The sequence below is a fragment of the Tauraco erythrolophus genome, chromosome 1 (assembly GCF_009769465.1).
Source record: "Tauraco erythrolophus isolate bTauEry1 chromosome 1, bTauEry1.pri, whole genome shotgun sequence".
Classification (NCBI taxonomy): domain Eukaryota; kingdom Metazoa; phylum Chordata; class Aves; order Musophagiformes; family Musophagidae; genus Tauraco; species Tauraco erythrolophus.
The window spans coordinates 28,665,277-28,688,538 of NC_141465.1; the positions used below are offsets into that span (position 1 = coordinate 28,665,277).

The 23,262-nt window shown below is 39.5% G+C and overlaps 1 protein-coding gene across 1 annotated transcript in view; it reads right to left on the reverse strand.

Moving 5' to 3' along the window:
• The window catches only part of APP (amyloid beta precursor protein), a 189,946-nt gene that overhangs the window by 76,024 nt on the left and 90,660 nt on the right, over positions 1 to 23,262 (reverse strand). The window contains 1 exon segment of the mRNA XM_086631552.1: positions 13,845 to 14,012. Within this exon segment, the coding sequence (XP_086487678.1) occupies positions 13,845 to 14,012 (168 nt within the window).

The window sequence follows — 23,262 nt, forward strand, 5'->3', positions numbered from 1 at the left end:
GTGGGCAACAGTTCCTTCACTACACAGTAACATTTGACAACCTCTACATTAACTGCAGTAACATTTCTGTGCCAGGAACACAACAACAATTTAAAAAGCTGTCCAATGATAATCAACTATTTAATTTCAACTATATAGTTCCTAAATATTTTATTATATAATTGGTTTCATTTCCCTGGTCACGTTTAGTTTAGCAGTTGCAAAGTCAGTTCAGAAATTTTGACACGCAAAGACTGCACGCATAGTTGCACTGGATTTTTTTTTTTAAATGAGTTTGACTACACATACTATAGTTAACTTCACTTACAGAGGTAATACATTTTAGTAGACAGACTACTACAGGTAGGGAAAAACCCAGAACCCTCCTACACCCCAAACATTTCTCAATGTCTTCAACAGAAGCAAACTTTAATCTGAACATCGGGCTGACTAATAACAACCAATATTTATTTACAACCACTTTCCTCAAAACGAGTTGAAATACAAACACATCTATGAATATTGTGTCCAGTTTTGGGCCCCTCGCTTTAAGAGAGATATTGAGGCTCCTGGAGTGGGTCCAGAGAAGGGCGACTAAACTGGTCAAGGGGCTGGAAAATAAAACTTACGAGGGGTGGCTGAGGGAGTTGGGGCTGTTTAGCCTGGAGAAGAGGAGGCTGAGGGGAGATCTGATTATGGCCTACAAATGCTTGAGAAGGGATGGTGCGGAGGTAAGAGAAGGGCTCTACATTAGTGATGGGTGATAGAACAAGAGGAAATGGGTATAAGCTTAGTCAGGGGAGATTCAGGTTGGATGTTAGAAAGAATTTCTTCTCTGAAAGGGTTGTCAGCCACTGGAATAGGCTGCCCAGAGAGGTGGTTGAGTCCCCATCCCTGGATGCGTTTAAGAAAAGGGTGGATGAACTGCTTAGGGATATGGTTTAATGGGGATTAGGGACGGTTGGACTGGATGATCTCTAAGGTCTTTTCCAACCTAGAAATTCTATGAAATTCTATGATAAATTATTTAAAAAAAAATCAGAAGTACAACATGTTGGTCTCCATGAAATACATCCTCAAATTTTCAGAAAAACTTAAAGCAAAATCCAAGCTTTTCTTCCAATTTTACCTTAGCTGTATAACCCCAAAAGTAAAACAAACAAAACCCCAAAAAATTAACAGAAAGCCTTCGGCTTTGGGTGCATTTGACATATCTCTGTATGTTCTCTACAATACACATGAACGGTTTTGGATGCTGTTGGTATAAATTGCACAATGGATTTTCTAAGTTACTCACTGGATCAAAGGAGAGGCCTTGCTTGCCTCGAAACAAAAAATAAATAAATTTACAGGCAAGCAAAAAATCCCATCCAACTGGTAAGTCATAGGCAGTCCAAATTATCACTGCTCCCACCATTTTTAGATTTGCTTCATAACTATTTAATTACAAGTTTACATTTTGTAAACTCATAAACTTTGTTACTTAAGTATTTTAACAGACAGGAACAAATAAGCTTCCTGACAAGCCACAAACACTAGAAAAATAGCATGCAACTCTTAATATTTTCAGTGGTTACTCCTACAACTTCAGACAATGTAGTCTCTAATACTGTTACAAAAGCATAAAAATTTTATTTATTTTTAAACTCTTAATGACAACTGCCTATATTGAATGATCGTGTGGTTTGTGCTGGGGTGCAGTACTGCCTGCCGGAAAGGCTACAGCCAGTGTAAGCAAATTCCAAAACCAAATCACCCAAAGCTCGGACTCAGTGAAAATATTTCTGGAATGCTCAGATGTATTTCTAAACATCTTTGTCTTTTGATCTCTCAAGCACCCAATTAATTTAATCTTTATCTTTCCTGAAACTGCAGTTAAGTATAGTACATTTTAATGCCATTTAGAAAACGAAAAGGAATTTTTATTTCAAAGCAGGAAAAAATTTAAGAGTGTCAGACGGAGCAAAGGCCATCCCTTCCAGGCTGCTGTTTCCTGACAGAGGTTCACCAAACAACCCCAGGCAAGAGCAGTGAATACTCTTTTGCAATGTTTAACTAACCTTGCTGGATCTTTCTTCCATGACTTTCTTTTCTTTTTCCCCCTAGAACCTGCATGAGATTTAACATTCACAATATGGTGCAGCAATGATCCTGTTCCACGGTTTAATCAGGCTCTGTGGGAAGAGGATTGCCCTCTGCCTACATGCTCCTCTCACTGCCTCTGCAGGACACAGCACAGTTTAGCACAGGAAGATGGAATGGAGGAGAGCTCTAGCACATTAATTGTCCTTCTCTATCTTTTTATAGATTTTTTTTTTTTTAACTCAAACTTAAGTCTGTACAAACGTGAGCGGAAAGAAGCTACGATCTAAATAACTGTCCAATAAATTATGCGAATTTAACCTTTAATTCATTGAACAGGCAAAAAGGTCACCAGCGTTTGCACTGAGATCAGTTAAGCCACTTGTACATGAAAGGTCTGATTTTCAAAAGCTCCCGTCTCACACGTGTGGCCTTTACGGCCCAGATTTTGGAAGATACGTTTACTTCCCATCGGGATGCTTGCTGGTGTGCTTCTGAACAGATGAGAGTAGCGGGTGCTGAGAACTGGAAAACTTGATTTCAGTGCGTGGTGCTGAGGATGTCAGGGCTCCCAGCCCCCTCCAAAAGCTGTGCAAAAACAAATCAAAGACTAGGCATTAAACACCACAGATCTGGATGCCCGAGACAGCCAGTCTGTGCCCAGGAGCACAGGAAAAGATGTGGGCAGTACACTGACATCCAACCACAACCTGCTCTCTCAAGCTAACCCTAAAGAAGGTAATGCTAACAAAGAGCAATACTGTGTAGGAGGAGAAAGCTACTACCCCAACCTTGTGCAAAAGGCTGATGTAACACCATGTGTGGCTCTCCACTATGTGCTCCTAAAAAGAAAGAGGGCTCAGAAATGGGTATGTGGGCTGATGGAAGCTTGGGGGATCTGTCTCATGGTCAGAACCTCAATCAGTTACACTCATCCACCTAAGAGCGGACTACTAACTTGGTTTATAAAATCTCTACTGAGAAAAGATTTCTGACAACAGCTGTATTGGAAAGAAGCAACTGAGGTCTGATGGTTGGAAACCAAAGCTAGGCAGAAATAAGGCTGGAAATCCAGACCCGAAATAAGTCACCCGCTTTCTGTAGTAAGTGCAATTAAGTAATTGAACAACCTAGGCAAAGATACGCCGATTCGCCCAAAAGCAACCTTGAAAACATCCTGCTTCAGCATCTCCTTCCGAAACCTGGCCAGCAAACAGTCATGAAAATGAGGGGTGAAACGGGTGTCTTCCCCCTCCCTGCTTGCTGCTGGCACCGATCCGTGCCCAGTGCACATTACAGCAGGCCGAGCTCGTGCAAAGCCAGCTGCAAGGACTCAGCCTGCCCATGCCTGCTGGAACGTTTATTTGTAGTCATCGAGCATGCTGCTCGTGGCCACAGGGACCAACCAACCTACCAACACCGACTACATCTCACTCTACAAACAGAGACACTGTTTAAATCTTTAAAAATCAGGGATAGGTTTCATTAATAAGAAGTTCAGTGCGTATGTTTAGGAAAATACTAAAAGGTGAGACGAAATGGTCATATAAGTTTTTGTTTTCTGTTAGAACTGTGATTCAGAAGCGGTCTTTTTCTGAGTGGTTACCTATTTACGTAATTTGGAATCAGACATAAAATAACCAGCCTGTTTAAAAACGGATAACTCTACAAGATTTTGCTCCCTGTATTTACAAAGTCTGCAAACGATTCTGTGACTTCTCCATTCAGTATTAAAAAAATAAGTAAATAATTATCAACAGTATGTTAAAAAAGCCCTTGTGATTCCAACATAATGGTAACCAGCAGCCACCCCCCAAGAAAACAGAGACAAGAGTTATAAAAATACTGAGCCTTCCGTCTTCTGCATAAAGTAGAAATATTTTAAAATTTCTTCATGGCTGTTGGCACAAACTCTATCCTTTTGCACTTCAATACATTTGGGAACTTTGTTTCTAGAGATGCATCGCATGTTTTCTCACAGTGATTTGGGAACATTTGGTCAGACATCAGTTACATGTAAAGATTTCTTAAAAGTCTGCAGTCTGATGTAATTTTTTGACCACATCTGTTGTGAGAAGGAGGTTTCATTTTTTTATGCATTGCTTGTTTTATAAGCTAATTCATGCTACTACTGCATGAAGACTGATCAAAAAGTGTGTGTTGACAGGTGTGGAAGAAATGTGGTATCAGATGACAGTTTCTTCACACTTGCACTCATTTTACCTGTCAATTCCCAAACAGATTTTTAAAAAAATTTTATTAGACTTTAAAATCCTGACCTTCCTGGAGACAGGTTCAATAATACAGCCGAATTACACTCTATGCATTTTGCTATTTAACAACAATCTCTTAAATATCAGAAGACCGGGGGGGGGGAAAAAGCAAGAAAAACGCAAAAACATGCCCCCAGATCCTGTTTCATTATTTCACATAAAAATAAATAATCCTCTCCAGTGAAAGAAAGCAGTTGCTCACCAATCTTATATGAAGTGAAAGGATCAGTAGATGCCCCTTTTCTGAATGACATCCACTGTTGCACATAAGATGGGAAACCATTTGAAATGAGAGCATTACCCAACTACAATGTAGTATTCACTGGATGCATTCATTGCCTCTGAATTTCACATATGGAATTGCCTCATTAATGAACGATTAAGATCAAAGCTTTCAGTTGTTGACTAAGATCACAACTAATTGTAGCACTTCTGACAATCACAAGTGCATATGAAATATCTTTAGCAAGAAGGGTTTCTATTATTGCTACTGCTACTTTGTGAAAGGAACTATTTTTACAAGATGGTATTCCCATTCTTTCGTGAACAAGCTACTCTGCTTACAGCAGGGTGGCAAAACTGAGGAACCGAATCCAAACAACAGGGGAAGAAAACAAAGATCACCTTTTTATTATGAAACAGACAAATTACTGGCTGAATGATACAAGACAAATGAAGGCTGAGAAAGGTTTATCTAAGATTGCAGCAAATTACCATTATTTTAAACATAGGGAAAAGGATGTACCAGGATGAGGTTTTATATAAGAAATTGTTAAGTTTGATATAATTTAATTACTTGGAGAAAAGCATTTGCCGAACTGTATGTAACTTTTATCCTCATGCTTTCTACTAGAGATCAGTACTGGGACACAGAATAGTGAGTGTATTTAGATTCTATATAAAAATGATAATCCACTGCGTTATAGAGACAAGTGTTCTCATTCTTAGCACTGCAAGCTGGACCAGCAAGCAAAGTGCCATTCCTTTTCACTTTTAATTACTTTTTCTTCATACACACTGTCACCAAGACCACTTTCTGAACCCTGTCTAAAACTAAAGAATAAAGAGGAGGGCAGAGCTCCTCCCACAGTCAACCACACAAAAGAGATCTTGAGAGAATGAAAACCAGACACGTCCCTGGTTTTAGTATTTTACCTGTAAGTGTTTCTTTTCAGAGTTTTGTGAGGCAAATAGACAGCACTGCCGTGCTCCAAGGGTTGGCATCGCCTCTGGACTGGTAGGAGTTCTGGGAGCCAGATCTTCTGCCTTGTGGCTCTTCAGCACATCTCCCTGCCTGGAAGGTAACTGCAGAGCAGTGAACTGTGCTGATCATGATCAGAGCCTGGTACTCCTGTCCTTCAGGCCACTCAACTCCAGCTGCCCAATCTTTAATTTTCAGCAAAGATGCTCAATAACGTAAACTCCCATTAAGTCATTCATTGATGTTAAGGCTCATCCATTTCAACTACATATTTGTTACTCAGCCTGATCACATAACCATTCAGACAGCTTTTATGTATCTCACACATCTGCTTTATCTTCACGTTTTGACGATTATCTTTAAGACATCCAAAAAGTCTTTGAAAGTAAAGTGTTCTTATTAAAAACTGAGGAATTCTGACTACAATGGTGGAGACTCAGAAAGCACAAAACATGGACTAACAGACCACATAAAAAGAAATAAATTCTTCTGTCAGAAAAAAATATAGGTATGTTGTTACTGAAGTAAGACAAAATGCCCCCTGTAACAGTAGTGGTTGTATGCTAAGGGATCACATCTGAAGCAGTAAAGAGAATCATCAGTTCTGAGAGTTGACTTCTCCACCTTCAATTTCAAGCTGCCTCTTAGCTTCCAAAATTTTGTTAGATTAGATGAATGTTTATAAAGCAGATTAGAAAGCATATTGCTGAAAAATGTCTACTAGTTTAAATGAAAGAGATTCCAGGCACAGGTGACATGAAGAGAGGTAACACATGAAAGAGAACCCAGTGTTCCAGAGGGATGCTCTTTCCTTTCTTAATAGTTTGGGATATCTCATTGTTTTTATTACTTGTCAAGGCTAAACCACTTTTTCATAAAAGACTGGGTATAGTTTCTGTAATATTTCAAGATTTGTATTAGTATTCAAAGAATAATTACAGGTCAGTGTTGCAACCTTGGCCTGAAAATATAATTAAGCATATTGAGATAGAGAAATCACATGTTTAAAAGCTACATTCCTTCTTGAACTGTACTTTGCAAAGACTAATCCTATCTTACTTTAGTATGTTATAATTTAAATAGTTGGTATGGCTTCAAAACAATAGGCAGTTTGAAAGACAGTTTAGTGAAATCCCTCACAGATACTTCTTGGAAAGAAATAAAAAAAACCACCAACCAACAACCACAACAAAAACATACTCTCATTATTTCTAAACTAAAGTTGATACTTGCCACCTAAACTAGGTTTAAGTTAAATTTCCCCATATAAGAATCCTTCTGTGTAAGAACCTCAGGATACATTTCCTATCCATGCACAGCTTGAACTTGGCAATCGTGCTTTCATTGCGTATCTGTGAACGCAACTTCCTTTCACCAGCCCTGACAAATGCAATTTTGCCTTGCTCAGCGATTTGACACTCATCTTGGCCATTAATTTCTCAGACCACCCCCTCCGAGTTCATTGACTCATTTTGTGCTTGGGAGGAGGTCCCCAAAGCAAACTTTCCTCAAGCATCTTTGCTATCCTCTACTTCAAGGTCATTCTCTTTTGATTTGTCACCATAAATTTAAATATTTATGAGGGAAAAAACCCTATTAAATTCTTCACCTGTTACATCAAATGAAATTCCTGTGAACAAATACAAGACAGAAGAATTCTCCTGAATGTGCCTCTGCCAAGGCTGTAAGAAAGAGTCACCAAGTTCCTGAGTCAAGAAAGAGATCTGTGGTTAGTCCCAACAAAACAAGTTACAGCAAAATCAGTGTCTACAGTAATACATTATATTAATGAAATCCCTAGTGCTTGAAATTATCACTACTCATCATTTCCCTTATGAATCCTAAACTTTACTCAATTGCTTTTTAAACAGGCCCAGACCAACACTGGCTCAACGTGTGGTTCAAGGGTGAAATACAGTGCAAATTTATATAGATGAAGCAATCAAGGAAACAGAAATTAGTCACTTGCACCCACTAAAGGTGGTAGCCAAAATTAACAATTTAAATAGATTATATTAGAATTCATCCCATTACAGCTCCTAGGCACTGAATGGTAAGTGTCAAGCACTCATAATGCATGAAAACTGAAAAATATGTTTTTCTTAATATTTCATCTACACTATTTAAAATTGGTCTCAACTTCACCAAGAGGCAATTCAGCTGAGTTTTCATGCCAGAGAAAATAAAACCCAGCAGATACAGGCAATTCATGCTGGAAATGGTGGGAGAGGGACACATGTAATTGAAGTCTTGAGAGGTAATATCCCCTTTACTGCTAATTTGGGAAGCAGTAAGACAATTGAATGTAAAGAGTCTTTGTGATGAAGCAACAGGTCGTCCTAGTGTGACTGGCTTAGTGAATTTGTAATAACTTGGGGTTTTTTTATTCTTTCAAATAAAAGACTTGACATTTGATATGTGAAATGCTTCCTTGCAATATTACTACTTACAAAGGCAGATTTTTAAGATTCGAAATATCACTAGACTTCTGTATTTTAAATTATATCTCCTGTAGTGCCATGACAAACCAGTATTGTAGCTAGTTGCTGTGATGAATATTTTCCAGCACTATACAAGTGTATTGTCGAAAAAAACCCATTCCTGGCACGAAGCAACTTGCCAGCTCTGCTGCTTTTACAGACAGAGACCTGCCAAATCCCCCGCAAAGCTCATGAGCAGCGAAAGGGCAGTATCACCCAGTCCAGATGAACGTGCTCCAGACGTGGCTTGCTTTCTGTCTTCCAGCCTCCTATCTGACCTCGAGCTCAAGCAGTCTCTGTAGTTGTACAGACAAAATGTGCACTCACCCAGTAAATAAGACAATAAATACGGATTAAAATGTGCTACCTAACTAAAAATTGGATATACTTCATCATTCTGCTTACAGGAATGCACTGCAGCTCTTTTAATGCCTTAGGCACGCTCTGAAAGTTGGTGTGCCAAGTACAGCTGCTGGAACATTTTTACTTCCTGCTAACTAGGGAGATGTCAAGATCCCAAAGAAAGAACAAACGGATAAAGGAAATTCTTGACAACAGGAGTATCATCTTATAAGCCTTTGCTGTGAAAAGGTACAGATTGTTATTTGCAGTATCTCTGAGGAGAACTGGACACTGTAAAACGCTAGAGATCATGAATTTTCCCCTCATTTAAGAGCATGAAATGGAAGCACCTTAAGACCAATCTCATCAATTATGAGGGACAGACCAATATTAATCTGAAGTTAGCCTATATGAAAAGCAGTAAGAGTGGATCCCTTGTATTAGTCTTAGTCTTGTGCACAATATTTTCATCTATATTTAAGAGGGTGTGAAATTCCATGTATATTATAAAAACATAGCTTTTAGTGTGTTTCTTTTCATATCTTCCTTTTGAAATGGAAATAAAGTATCTGCCACCTAAAAATCACCAACAGATTTAGCAAGTTTGTAAGTTTACAATACTTAGCCTAGAGAATAAATACTATGACTTGAAATGAAATCAACATAATTTCAAAACAGGACTTACTGAAAAAATTTATTTCCCATAGCTGTAAGGATGTTTAACAAGCAACAACTAAGAGGCAAGTGAAAAAATTAATACAATAGGTTACTTTTTAGTATGACAATAAGACAGAAATCATTCCTTCGATAACAGCAATTTACCATCTTCTGCTTATTCTTGTCAATACATATCCACTCGTAGGTCATTAAATCTGAATTAACGGTCTGATGATTCTAATGACTTCAAGGAGCCATCATGACCAGTCTCACAGTAGAAGTTTGACTCCTTATATTGAATAGAAACTGTAGACAGTATTGAACATCCTTATTAAAAATCAATAAAGAGCACATGTGGTCTAGCAGGCTGAAGGAACCGGTTAACGAGATCCTTAATGCTTTCTACTTCTAGGGCAATTATGCATCAATTCCCATGTAGCTGCGTGATGAATGAAAAAATTTGACAGCAGTAGCTCCCATTCAACAGATAAATCATTTTTGTCAGACCTCAGAGCATCGGTCAAACTCGTTGACAGAGGCGAGAGTCTAAAGCTTTCTTTGCACGACAGGACAGACCCACCTTTTCAGATCAAGGCAGAGTGACTTCATCAAGGAAGCAAAATAAAACACGATTTATTTTTTTTTTCTGTAGACAATACGTTAAGGATATTAGTATTCAGTATCCATACTTTCTGTATTAATAGTGTATGAGTATTTCTGACAACTGAACATCCTCAGGTTTTGGTTAATTTCAATTTCAATGCATTATGGGAGAAATAAACTCATATCCCACTCTTTCACCCTTTCCTGACTATTCAAGGGAAACCCAACCACTATCCACTATTTCATATTACTCTCTGTAAAACGTAAGCAGTTTATCCTGCAAAGCAAACCACAGCTAGACAAAGCAAAGATGTTTTAGTGTCCATCTCATCTCCTGCCTAAGAGAGGATCACTGGATTTTTATCGAACACAAGGGAGCAACAATAATGTGAATATCAGAAAAGGACTAGGGAATGAAGTAAATTAATAAGCATGAAGGGGGGGGGTGGGGAGGCACAAAAATAAAATGGAATAAAGGTGATGAGCGAGGAGCAAGACAGGACAGAACAGGGATGGCCTAGATAGAAACTCTTCCCCACTGTTTTTTTAATTTGTTTCTGTGGGATTGGGATGAGGGTGGTGTTTGTCTGATTCAAAGCTTGCTACAGCCAGGTACAAAAAAAAAAATCCCTTTCAGCGACATTAGATAGGTACCAAATACAAGATGTCACTTAAGTGCTGAAACTTACCATATTCAACACTTCTAATTATTTTCATTACCCTTTCTATTCAGCAAAATGATGGAAAATAAGGAGAAACAGTATATTGATACTGAAACAGTAGATGAAAATAGAGGAAAATAAAGTTATTTTAGGAACAGAAATAACCGGTGTAAAGATCAGAGTATAGAACACACTGAAGTAACAGGAAAATACAGGAACAAAAAGATAACTTAAAAATAGCTTGGAAAGTGTATCCTATAGACTCAAATGTTGTTTGAGAAACTACTGAAGAAAACCAGTAAAAAGCCCTCTGGGAGATCTATTTTAAAAGACAACACCAGCTCAAGTACTCAACCTAACTCCATTTTCCTTAAAGAGAAAATGACTCAGACCAAAAATTGGGAATCACAAAGTAAACCAAGACACCTATGGAAAGAACACAAGTGATAACGCTCTTGGCATTGTTTTGTTGAACTGAACCTAAAAAAAAACCCCAAAACAATTTCCATGAGATAGAGAAGAATCTCCTGGGCTTATCTGAATATCCTAATGGATACAGCAAATTTAGAAGTTGTTTCTTATTTCATTTTTCACTTCATATGTTACATAAGAAAGGCCAGTCTTAGAAAAGATCTTTTATCTTCCCGAGCAGCACGAGCAGAAATTGTACAACTTTCGCTGCCAAGAGACAAGTTTGAAAAAGGAAGACAATCTAATTTCCAAGTTTCATTAAATGTACAATATTCTTTTTCAGATCATGACCGAGGTCATCCCTTGTAGCAGAAGATTTCCTGCAAAAAGATCACTGGGTTGTTGGAAGTGGACATGAGCAGTCTCATCTCACTTTCACCATAGATTCATTTGTCTGTTGCTTACTTTTACAAGCAGTCAAAGCTATGATTTCACCTACAATCTGTATATGAAAGGCAACACCACTGCATTATCAATATGACAAATCAGTCTCATCCCTCCAAGAATAATTCTCATGAAGTCTGTCTTTTTTATGTGACTGCTCTTTCAGTCAGCAACATCCTTCCCTCTGAGTAATACTTTTGCAGCATTATCAAAGCTAGAAATGAAACTCAGATTTGAAATGCTGGGTGAGTAACTGCAGCTCTGTACGCAAGATGCACAACATTAGGAGATCTTTGAGTCTGCACAGAATGTCATTGCAGAATTCGGACAAAGAAACGCATCCATATGGCTCAGCTTGAAGAGCAGGAGCCAAAACAAACCTGTAAAAACTGGATGCTCAACACAACTGCAATCTTGCACAAGTCAAGATCTACTACAAGTCCTTATTTATACTGTTGTCCAGCCTTAACACTGACAAAGGCAGTAATAATTCCTAATTCCTACCAGGTATGTGAAAAGGCTGACTTTTCCAACAAGAAACAGTGTATGCAGCTTTTAGAAACTATTCTACTGACCATGAAAGTAAAACGCTAAGCAAAAAAAGGCCAATAGCTATTTTTCACTTAATCCTACCTTGTTGGACATGGAAATGTTAAGGATGAAGACACTCATGCTCCCCTCCCCCACCGCCCCTTTTATTTTTTTCTAATTTTTAATTTCTGGGGAAAGGAACAGGTCGTGTCACAAGAGGTATAATATCAGAGGTAGGTGACTTTCCTTTGCCTCTTACAGATGAAGGCAAACGCCTGAAGTATCCAAAGCTCTGTGCAGGTAAATCATGTTCAGTCCTATCATTCTTCCCTTGCTAACTGGGACTACTTCCAGATGCAAAGTAGCAAAAGATTCAGTTTCTCAACTACTTTCCATTATTAGTTTTGATGGCCATCACCTTGCCTGGGATCCAGTTACCACTTCAGGATGATACTCACCTATGAGTGACTGAAAAAGGTAACTGTCCTTTACAAATTCTCTATTTGCCATAACAGTAAAGAATAAACACAGCCTATCTGAAAGATAGCCTATCTCAGCTATCTGAAACTAAATGTAAAAGAGTTCAAGTGGCTTTTCTAGGGTTATTATTCAACATCTCTCTCTGCAGTTTTTTTCTATGCTTCTGATCTGCATGAGCCAGCTACCTTCAGTATCAATATCAGCTTCAATATCAACTGCTTGTCAATATCACATACTCTGCATTTTTTCACTGCATAATTATTTCTTCTTTAATATTCCTTTTTTTTTTTTTTTTACTACTGTCCTAATTTAACTCTTTCCAAAGCCCCCGTTTTTCTTGCCTGTCATAGGGCAGAAACAAACCATGTTTTGTATCTCTGGAAACACCTTATCTAACACAGGAACTCAATGGCTCAGAATTTCATTCTTTTAGCAAATATCTTACAGTCTTCATTCCAACCTACACATAGTTCTTCTCTCTCATCACTACATCTTCTGTCTTGTTGCAGAAGCTGATCACTATCCATGAGGTATCCTCCTCACTCACCTTGTGGTAGACTTTCTCCACATCCCTCCATGGAGCTTTGTCATAAACAGCTCTAAAAGACGTTGAGATGAAATGCAGCTGGAGCACCAGAGCAGCCATCCTGCCTCCACAACTGCTCTTGTTCCCGCTCCAATAAAACACAGGTCAGCTCTCCTGCTCCCTTGCACACACAGCACACCTTGCTGCCTGTGTTTGTGTGCATTTTAAGCCTTCTACTTATTGAAAACATTCCTAGGTGCAGTTTGGAAAATATCTGCTAAAAGCAGCCCCATCATGCTGCTTCTGTTCTGCTCCTCCCCTGCTCCGTGAGCAGGCGGCACAGGGAGATAGGTATTCATTCTTTGCTGCGTCAGATATCAATGGCAGCCAACACTCTCTCAAGAGTACATGTAGCCAGGGCAGATGGGAGGGGAGCGTACCAGAAGCTTCTGAACCAAAACCCAGCTGACAAATCCAGTGCTTGATTCACCAGCTGCAGTATCCTGTGATAGAGAAAGCCATCCTTCTCAAATCAAAAAATCACAGTGCAAACACACTTTCTTCAGGGAAAATGATCATTAAAATATATGGTGTGTTGAACGAAGTAAGTGGGAGGTGATTGGCATCCACGTGCATCGCAGCCCTCAGGGAAACCTAAGAAAATCAAATGCAATTTCTCCCCTTTTCGCAAACGCACATGAAGTATTCAAACAAACTAAAAACCAAACAAACAAAAAGAAAAAAAATCTGGAAATAAATATTCTGATATTTTAATGAGCTTACATTTCTTTGATTAAAAAAGGTCAGAAATAATACATCAAAACACACTGTACAAGCTATGAGCTATTCTCAAACTTACCTGAGCCTTCCCTGAAGACGGTGTTTTTCCCTGCACATGCACTGTACACACACACACACAGAGGCACACGAAGCGTCAGCACGCTTCGACAGAGAATTAAGAGAAGGTGAGTGCGAAGACCTCATCTAAGGAAGCGTTAGGCTTTTCGCTACCTACTTGCAGACCCCGTCTACAGCACCAAGAAGCCGCCCACTACCATGCTGGGTTAGCGAGAGGCTAATGAGGATCTAGCGGAGAGCGGAGGCGCGGGACAGACCGCGGCCGGGGGTTAGTGCGAGCCCGGGTCGGCTCCCGAGGCGTGGAAGGGCACTTACTGACGCTGCCACAGACCGCCATGCAGTACTCCTCCGAGTCAAAGTTGTTCCGGTTCCCGCCGCAGCCGCCGTAAAAGAAGGGCGCGCACTTTCCTTCGGCCACGTCAAAGTACCAGCGGGAGATCATCGCGCGGCAGGGACCCGTCTCGGCTTGCTCAGAGCACACCTCTAGTCACAGGAGACCCGGAGGAACCACATTTAGCGTGAAAATGGTATTGTCTTGGATTCTTAGTTAGGTGCCTCTCAATGTCCACGCATGCCAGCGAGGAAGGAGATGCACCAAGGAGGTGTTTTGGGGAACAGGAAACCCCTCCCTGGAAAACCACCCCAGAGACAGCAAAGGTGAATTTTGAACTGACCCAGATTTGTGCCACTAAGTCTCCTTAGCCTGCCTACATTGTTATGTTTTTAGCTACTTCTTCTGCACACTCAGCACTGTTGCCCTGAAACAAGCTCCAGCACGGTGGCAACGGCAGAAGCGCGAAGTTTTGTCTGCTTCCAGGCCAGAGGGGTACAACCACCCCAGGAGCTCCTGCCCACGAGACCTGCTGATGGCCCCAGGCAGATTCCTGCCCAAGCCTGTCTGCAAGGGGAACATCTGAAAGCAGAACGTGCCACTTTTTTTCTTGCTGGTTTCTAGCTACAGATCCTCCCTGCCCCTCAACTGAGGTTTCATAGGTTATACAAAAGAAAAAACAAAATAAAAATATTGATGACTTATAGAGGAAAACAAATTCTCTTAAGACATGTATTTATAAATAGTCATTGCCAAAGAAACTCCCTCTTGCAAGCTGCCTGGCAAAAGGTTTACAATTCATAGTTCGAGGGCTCACATATATAAAATTACTGCCATAGCTTTGGCCCATCCATGGGAGGAAATCTCATCCCCAGTGAATATATACAGGAAAAAATTGAAACGGTTTGTGTTTGTGTTCATTATGAACTGCCACAGTCTCTGCCTACATGAAAACCTGAGGGAAGAACCAAACCACACAAATTAAAGGAAGACAAAGCAAATTCTGCCCACAATTTGGAACTCAGCCAATTACACATGTAAACGTATAGCCCTTTACCAATAATGTTCCAAACAGACAAAAACAGTTTTATCCTTCAACGTGCTGCATAAGTCATTTCAAATCTACATAATGTTAAACACCAATACGCCCCTCCATTTGCTTTCATCCCACGCACTGCATCGGCAGACAAACTGGTACGTTCAGCTAGAGGCTTCTAAGTCCTCTGCATATATTTGAATTTTGTGGAAGGCAGATCCCCAAGGGTTGCAAGGTATTAAGAAATATCAGTGTATTAGTACTGAAAATCCCCCACACGCTCATAACCTCTCAGATTTTGGCCACAAAGAACCCCACTTTTCAGAGTCTGTCCTGATCCATCACTTCACTCTCCCGAGGAGCATCACTATTTATAAATAGATTTTGCGTCCAATTGTCATTAGCAGTCAGTGTATAGTTACATTTCGTTAAATATATAATATGGGCATAATTTTACATATGTTTACCATATTCACATATCCTGTCTATAAATAACATCAAGAATCAATTTTAGGGAGCATATGTTTGGTCTAAGAGAAACAGCTTCAAGTGTATTTGACCATCAAGGATGTGCTACAAAAGTCACAATTCTGTACCAAGCAATTAGGGGGGGAAAGGAATAGCAGGGAGTGAAGGAATACTATTTTTTTTTTACTTTAAGAAAAAACAAAATAAGCATATTTAATTGTGTAACACATTAACTACAATTAACCATATGATTAATTATAGACCACATTTAGTACACAAGTATCTCTTCTGATTTATTTTAAAAATCAAATCCAGTCCCACCATCCAATTACACAGTCAAATCTTCACACAAAGCTAACTTTGCACAGCCTTGGAAGAGCCGCCACATGTCAATTAAAAACGAACAATGACTCTTGACATTAGAGACAGGTATAATCAGCAGGATTTTTGCTGATGGGAAATGTCATTTCAAAAAACACAAAGGTCTCTGCAACTCAAGTCTTTCTTAGTTAATGTTGAGTATGGGCTGACCTCTATCCACATAGTAAGGACCTTCTAGGTTTCCCTCAAATTACCAGTTCTGCTATAAAGTCTGATTTACTTCATATTGCACTGTTAAGTGCTATCAGAATGGGAATGGTTCACAGATTTGACCTGAAATATCCTATAGGTACCTCTCTCACAGAAATAGCAGTGGAGATTTTTTTGCATGTGCAAAAGTGAAGGTAATTGCCCATCAAATAACTGATGCCAGTGGTAACAAGGAATTGGCTCTTTGGAAACTAAAGTAATTTTTCCATGTGAAGATGCACTTGGACAAGCATTCAGGGAACCACGGGGTAATACATTAAAAAGAGCAAGCCTGAAGCACCGCAGCCCAGTGTCTGGCAGGCAGACAGATCTGCCTCATGCCCAACCTGTCATCTCCCACCAGGTTGGTGGTGACAGTGCAGGGCAGTGGAGGGACATCCAGCCTGCACAGCCAACTGTACTGCTATTGGTGAAACCTAAAGGGCAATTATTTCATCGCAGAGAGAAAGGGTCTACTGTGCAAACAGGTTATGACCTAAATGAATATAAACAAGAGGGGGGAAAAAACACTCTGGGTTACTGTTTTACCATTGCTCTGTTTGAGGGAAGCATGTTGATGGCCCAGCGTACGAAACTTCTTGCTGCTGTCACTCCTTTCTTAGTGTTGCCACCACCACCTGTTCTCTGTGGAGGGCTCAGAGTAGTGTTCCTTCACCCCTGCTTTGGGGTGAAGATAACGTTTTTAAACCAGCCTCAATGCCTGCAAAATGGTCCCATTGCTCCTGTTGGTGGGCCAGTTGCTTCTCCAATGCATCTCCATATCCCCATCACTTGTTCTTACAGAAAAAAGCCACCGCGTTTGATCTTCAGCTGTACCACCTCATCTGAGAAGACTGGGAAATGAAGTGCAGAGAGATGGGAAATTCAACAGGTCTTCTTGGGCTATTAATCCAAATACCTTTTCCCCTTTCACTGCTACTGAGTGTAGTAATTAATGCTTAAGATGGATGAGCTATGGTATTTTCACAGATATTAGCAGCAGGCAGCATACATTGCTAAATGATTCATCAAAAAATTAAACGCTGCCTTTGCTTCATATATTAATCTTGTTGCTGAAAACTGATTAAAAGATGAGTTACTTTTTGCCACTGTGTAATTCAATTTTACTTGATATCACAAATAATTTGTATCAAGTACAGCATTAATGGTGAGCTTTGCTTTGTTTAAGGAACTCGCTCACTCTCTCCCTTCCAAAGATGCATTTTCGCCTTTGGCTCCAGGAAACTGTATAAAATTAAAGAGGACAAGTCTTTGCTACAATCCAGGTTCATAAGTGGTCTAAATTCTATTTTCAGATGCTTACAGTTTTCAAACCATCCGTCTTCAATAGTAAAATTTCTCTCATCTTCTCTGTGTCCTAAACCAAAGGTTATAGTTGTCAATATCCTCCCCTCTCTGCAATCTTAGATATGCCAAATTATTTCTGAGATAACTAGGAAAGTACAATTCAACTTCCCTCATTCCACGTTTCTCACACTTACTCCAGCCTATCGATGCAAAAGCAGTTGTTTCTAACCAAGCAGGTAGATGATTCCCTGAAGGACAGTGCTGTGGCAAAGCTTTTTGATTCGCTTCTAAATTAATAGTTAAAGTGATATAGTGAAAATCAATCAGTTACACTAAACATCAGCACTGACTGTGTTATTTTTTCTTTGAAAAGCACAGATTTCAGCACCCTAGGAAATACAGTCTTCAAGTGCGTGGACATTGATTTATAGTGGCTTTACACAAAGTGCTTCCATAAACACTCATTTACCAAAATGCTGTAAGTAGAGCCAATTAGAATTTATGTGCAAATATTTCAGATGCTTTTGATGATCGGTTTTTACAGAGGGAAACATAAAATATGGTTCTGAATGGTATTTTAAAATTTTTCATTACCATATAAATTGTTTTTTTCTGTTCCTTGAAGAAGATTGACTTTAAATCAAAGTGAAATTGTAATTGCTTTATTTCAAAATCTCAGATCCATGCCTTTTTTTTCCACATGGACTAACTCTTACTGTGTGAACACCAATATTTTCAATTGAGGAATCTGAAATAAAATTTAAATTTCTAATGGGGGGAAAAAAATTAAAGCTACATTTACATATTTATATCGCTGTAAACATCAAGGTTACTCGGTATTTTCTTCAGGATTTGAATTTATTTACAAGATCATGAGAACTAAGCTCATTTAAATGCTGGCACAGTCAGTTCCAAACCTTAAACCAGAAATTAAATTTGAAGGGATTTAAGAAAAAAAGGACAAAGAGGAGGAGTTAGACTACCAACTCCAACCTGTCTTGGAAGTTGGGTCCTATGCTGAGTTTACACCTCTGAAAAACCTCTTTTACCTTAATGCTACAGCAGAAAGATACCATCATGCTGGCTTATAAATAATACAAGTTCTTTAATTTAGCCAGAGTAATGGAAAATATCTTGTGTTGATGATTCTTTCTATACTACCAGCCCTTGAAGTCTGAAGTTGATATTGTCAAGTATATAAAAACAAATCACACGGGTGGAATGAAGCAACTCATGAGCACTAGTCAGGGTTTGCTCTGCCTGTGTTGCTATAAGTTCAAACTGTGTATCAGAATCACGTGGGACCCAAACGAGTCTTAAACAAGGGCCTAGAACACTTACTTGCCTAAGTATATAGGATCACAATCTTATATTTTATCATTTATATTTCACTAAAGAACAGAGCAGTTGATTAATGGAAGAGAGGAATAAACCTCTCAAATATACATAATGAGGGGTATGCTCCACTTTATCGTGTGCTAGTATACAGAACATTACAATTGGAGTAATTTTGGCTTCCGTGCCTTCAGGAACTGAAAGCTACAGTTCGAAGATATTAATACACATGTATCTATATTAGTCTCCATTTTTTAACGGAGCTGAGAAAAATTAGGCAAGTTAAAGAGTAAACGCACTCTGTTCTTCTTCCAGTTATGCTGTTCACGTTCCAAAAAGGCACAATATTGTTTCGCTCAATGAACTAATCAAAAGGGAATATTTAAAGCTAATTTCACTAAAACAAAACTTCCTCATTCTGAATATGTGGTTAGAAGAGGCAGCCAAATTTTAGTTTGAGTCTTTAAAGACAAAAGCTATTTTAGAAGAGGTTTTTAGAATTAGGAGGAGACAGCTGTGAAGTCGGCACATATTCTAGGAATAAAGTTCGTGCACAACCTACACAGTTGCTAAAATACTTTCTACAGAGAAAGTTAAAAAAAAGCAAAATGATGAGTTCTAAACACAATACTGAAGAACAGCTCTACCCTAAAATTGTAATTTCCATCCTGCACAATTATGATTGAATTTCTCTCTCTAATATTTATTCTGAAGCTACTGGAGGGGGATATCTGGAACATAACAAACCCTATAATTGTGTACTTGGCTAGAACACAGAGCCTTACAATTTTGAAGCAGGACAAATATGTAAAAATACATTTTCTATTTACTTGTGCACAACACAACTACATTTTGAACCAAGGTGCTATACAACTACCACTGACGGCCAGAATTCAAACAAAAACCACGGCTTGATTTTGAATGTGGGTCAATAAAACTTCTTGAATTTATGTATATTTTAGAAAAGGTATAGTTTCTACATGGCATCATGATTATGCTAACATGGCAAGACAGTGAATATGAGGATTAATCCCAAAGTGCATTCCAGTCTTTTTACACAGCAAACCAAATTATTCTGTTCTTTATTCCTTCAATACAGTAAAATGAAATTTTCTCAAGGGAAATAGAATTTTTTGGGATTTCTTCTGGTAGGATGTATTTCAAATAGATCCACTCTCCATTCTCCAGCCTTATGTAAAAGATCACTATTGTCCTTGACCCAAAATAGGAATAATATATTGCTTTTCTATCAACGAGATTACTAGATCATAAAAAAGATTTCTTCTAATTGCAACACATCTTGAAGTATTACATTATGGTGGAATAGCTGTGCTTTAACTTAGAATGTCTAATTAAAAGCTACAGTTATTTTAATGCAAATCCATTAGGTTAATTTTATCACCTCTTGTTCATATGTTAGTGTAGATTATCACCCTTAATGAACATCTCCTAACAAAAAACCCAGCAGTTATCACAATGTGTACTATTCATATAGCAACCTATCAATATTTTCTTAATAGGGAATACAGCTACACATTATCACTTTTCCACTGAAGTATACTGCATAGTTTTAAAGCAAATGAAGAAGAGCAAGGAACTACTACTTTAAAAGGAAGATAATAACCTTTCAAAGATGGAAATGGGGCAAAGCTATTGAGGGTGAAAAAAGCCCAATTAAACTAGTATATTCTACTAATACTAACCCAATATTTACAGCTGATGGGTCTAGCAATCAGGGTTAACCCCCCTTGCCTTAGAATAGATGGTAGCTGTCACTGAACATCACTGATGGTAGATGTCACTGAATGTCTAAAAGTCTTTTAGACATAAAAATTTTCAGAAGAAAAACCCACCATGCTAGATCAATAAAGCTAAGAGCTACCACACGAACATCAGGCTACACTTCTCTTGCTAGAAAACCAGCATATGGTCTCTCACTTGCAACTCCAGATTGTAAACATAGTTAAAATGTCACGTCCAGCAGCACTACTTAAATTCTTTCCTAACTGTTTAAAAGAAATCCAACTGAATTAGAGGAAGCAAAACCGATTGCTAAAGGGCAGCATTACACGCTAGACAAGGCAGGTCAAGCTTATGCTGCTGAATCTCCTGCATCTGCTGATAGGCGCGCGAAGAAGCTGCCAAGTGTTTCCGCCAGGCTGCTGCGCTGACCCCGCTGCTCTCCTTTAAACGAGACCTGATTGACTGCCATGTTGACGGGGAGCGCTACGCTGAAATTGCTTATTCTTTGTTGTACGCCAAGAGAGACTCATTTTTCTTGTCACCTACTGTGCTGAAGCAGAGCAGAAACGAAATCACAACCAATTGCACATGACGGGGGAGCAGCGCTCCTGCTTGCTTTGGTCACGCACTGAAAGAATCACCCGGAGCCTGGATGCCTCGGAAGCAGCTCTGCAACACCCGTGATGCTGCGACGATGACAGCAGAAATCAAACCGCTCCCTTGCTTAAATCCCGGCCAGCAGAGAGACTAAAGTCAAAAGCCACAGTTTTCCTGCAGAGCTTCATAAATAAGCCACACTTTCTTCAGCACAAATTCAGTGATAACATCTCCTGGTGATCAAAGATGAAAAACATGGACTTGACATCAATTTCACTCTTTGGATCCCTGTAACCTCAGACCCACATTGGCTGGCTTTAACATCTGAAGCCCAGCAAGAGCGCATCTGAAAGTTTAAACTGGATCTGCTGTCCTACTCCATGTGAACGGAGAGTAAAAACGGTCCCTCGCAAAAGGCAGGAAAGTGAATACTGGCAAACACTGTGCTACGGAAAGTTTATCCACATTTTTTAATAAACACTATAGCTCATAAAAATACAGTTGCTGCAGAAACTGAATGGAAAGACTGTCCTCCTGCCAATGACCTCTCCCATTCTCTAGGCAAGACTAACTTCCTTTTCACTGAAAATAAGTTTGCAAGTGGTTCTACTATTGCTATTTTGATCACAATTCATTAAAATATGCGCTGAAATAAAATTGCTGACAAAATGATTCTACAATAGCTCAAGTGTCTTTAAAGTATAATACATTTATGCTTTTCAATTATTTATGATTGACAGCAATCACTCCACTGATCTGGGGGAGAACAGGCTCAGTATCAACCCACAATCAGATTCTAATTTATGGTTTTAGAACAGTTGCTCTTCGTTGATTTCACAAACGAAAGGCAACTCCTCTGAAACTGGACAAACTCACTCTCTGTGCTTTTTAATGCTAATCATAGAATCATAGAATGGTTAGGGTTGGAAGGGGCGTTAAAGATCATCTAGTTCCAACCCCATCCAGACAGACTTTCAAGGTGTCTCAAGGCGTATGGACCACTTCTCAACACGTACGTTGCCTACGAGGCACCTCTGCCTTTTTCATTTGCACTAAGAGCAAGTGACAAACTTTCCTATTTGCAACAGCAACAACTGCAGATGCTCACCAGAGAAGCTTCTATGCCAGATCTGCTGGTTGTATCAGGAGGATGAGGGCCCCGAAGGAAGCTTTCGCTGAAGTGCAGCAAAGGCCAAGGCTGTACGTTATTTGGGCACTTCCATGTTTATAAATAAGCAAGCACTTGGCATGGTGCAGCTCTGGCAGACAGCAGTTACACTCAGGGATGGTCTTGGCACCCTCCATGGCACCCAGGAGGGCTGGAGCTCAAGCAGACCAATGGGCTGTGGTGGAACTGCACTGAAAACTTTTATCGGTAATGGATTACTCTCACCTCATTTGCAGCAACACGTATTTTAGCATAGTCACCCAAGTTGGGAAATTTTAGACCTGGGAAAAACAGGACAATGGTGTTTCATTGTCAGCTAGGAAATGCATACATTCCTACAGGATTTTTGAAAGGTGGCTTCAACAGTTCGCCTCATCTCTTTTGCATTTTACATTCCTACTATTACACACCATTTTCCTGAAGGCTAAACATCTTAACCTCTTTGAAATGTCAACCTCAGTAAAGAAACACGCTCTGCCTAATTTCTCCTTATTTCCACTCATCCAAAATCCCATTAAAGTCAAGTGTACTTCTATTTCTTTTTTTCTCTCTCAATATTCATTTACCAGCGAGAACAGGGCAGTTTATCCCCAGGTGGTGAAAGCTCACATATGGAAACATATTTAATTGGTTTAAAGATTTAAACATAATCTCCTCCCGCCCCCTCCTCACTGAAATAGCTCTCCAACAACTGAGCAAAACACTCAACGCAGTTACATAAGACCAAAACGCACAAGATTGTGTTGCCAGCCTTAGAAAAAAAAACATTTGCAAGTGGTTTCAGTAAAGCATTAGCATTTTTGATCAGCGAGCTTATCTGTACGTAGATGGAACAGAAAAACCTAAATGAAGTAACTCTGGTTTTTCCAAAGCATCCCCTGGGCACCCTCCTGTCCCTGGCACATGTGATGAATTGCAGCCGGCAGCCCTCTGCTCCGTACCTGCTCTGCCAAACACCAGCACCACGGTTCAAGAGAAAAGGACACTGCCACATGCAAAATGGGGGACTCTGCTGGCACTTTGGTCCCAAGTATCCCCAGAGGACAAGGGGTGGGAAAGGAAGGGGAGAGGGAAGGAGCCAGGCCAGATGTTTTCTGCCTTGTTTCAGAATCGCCCCGATCGCTGCCATTTTGCCTCTGCCTCCTGCACATCCCACCGCCTTTCTTTTCAACTGTAG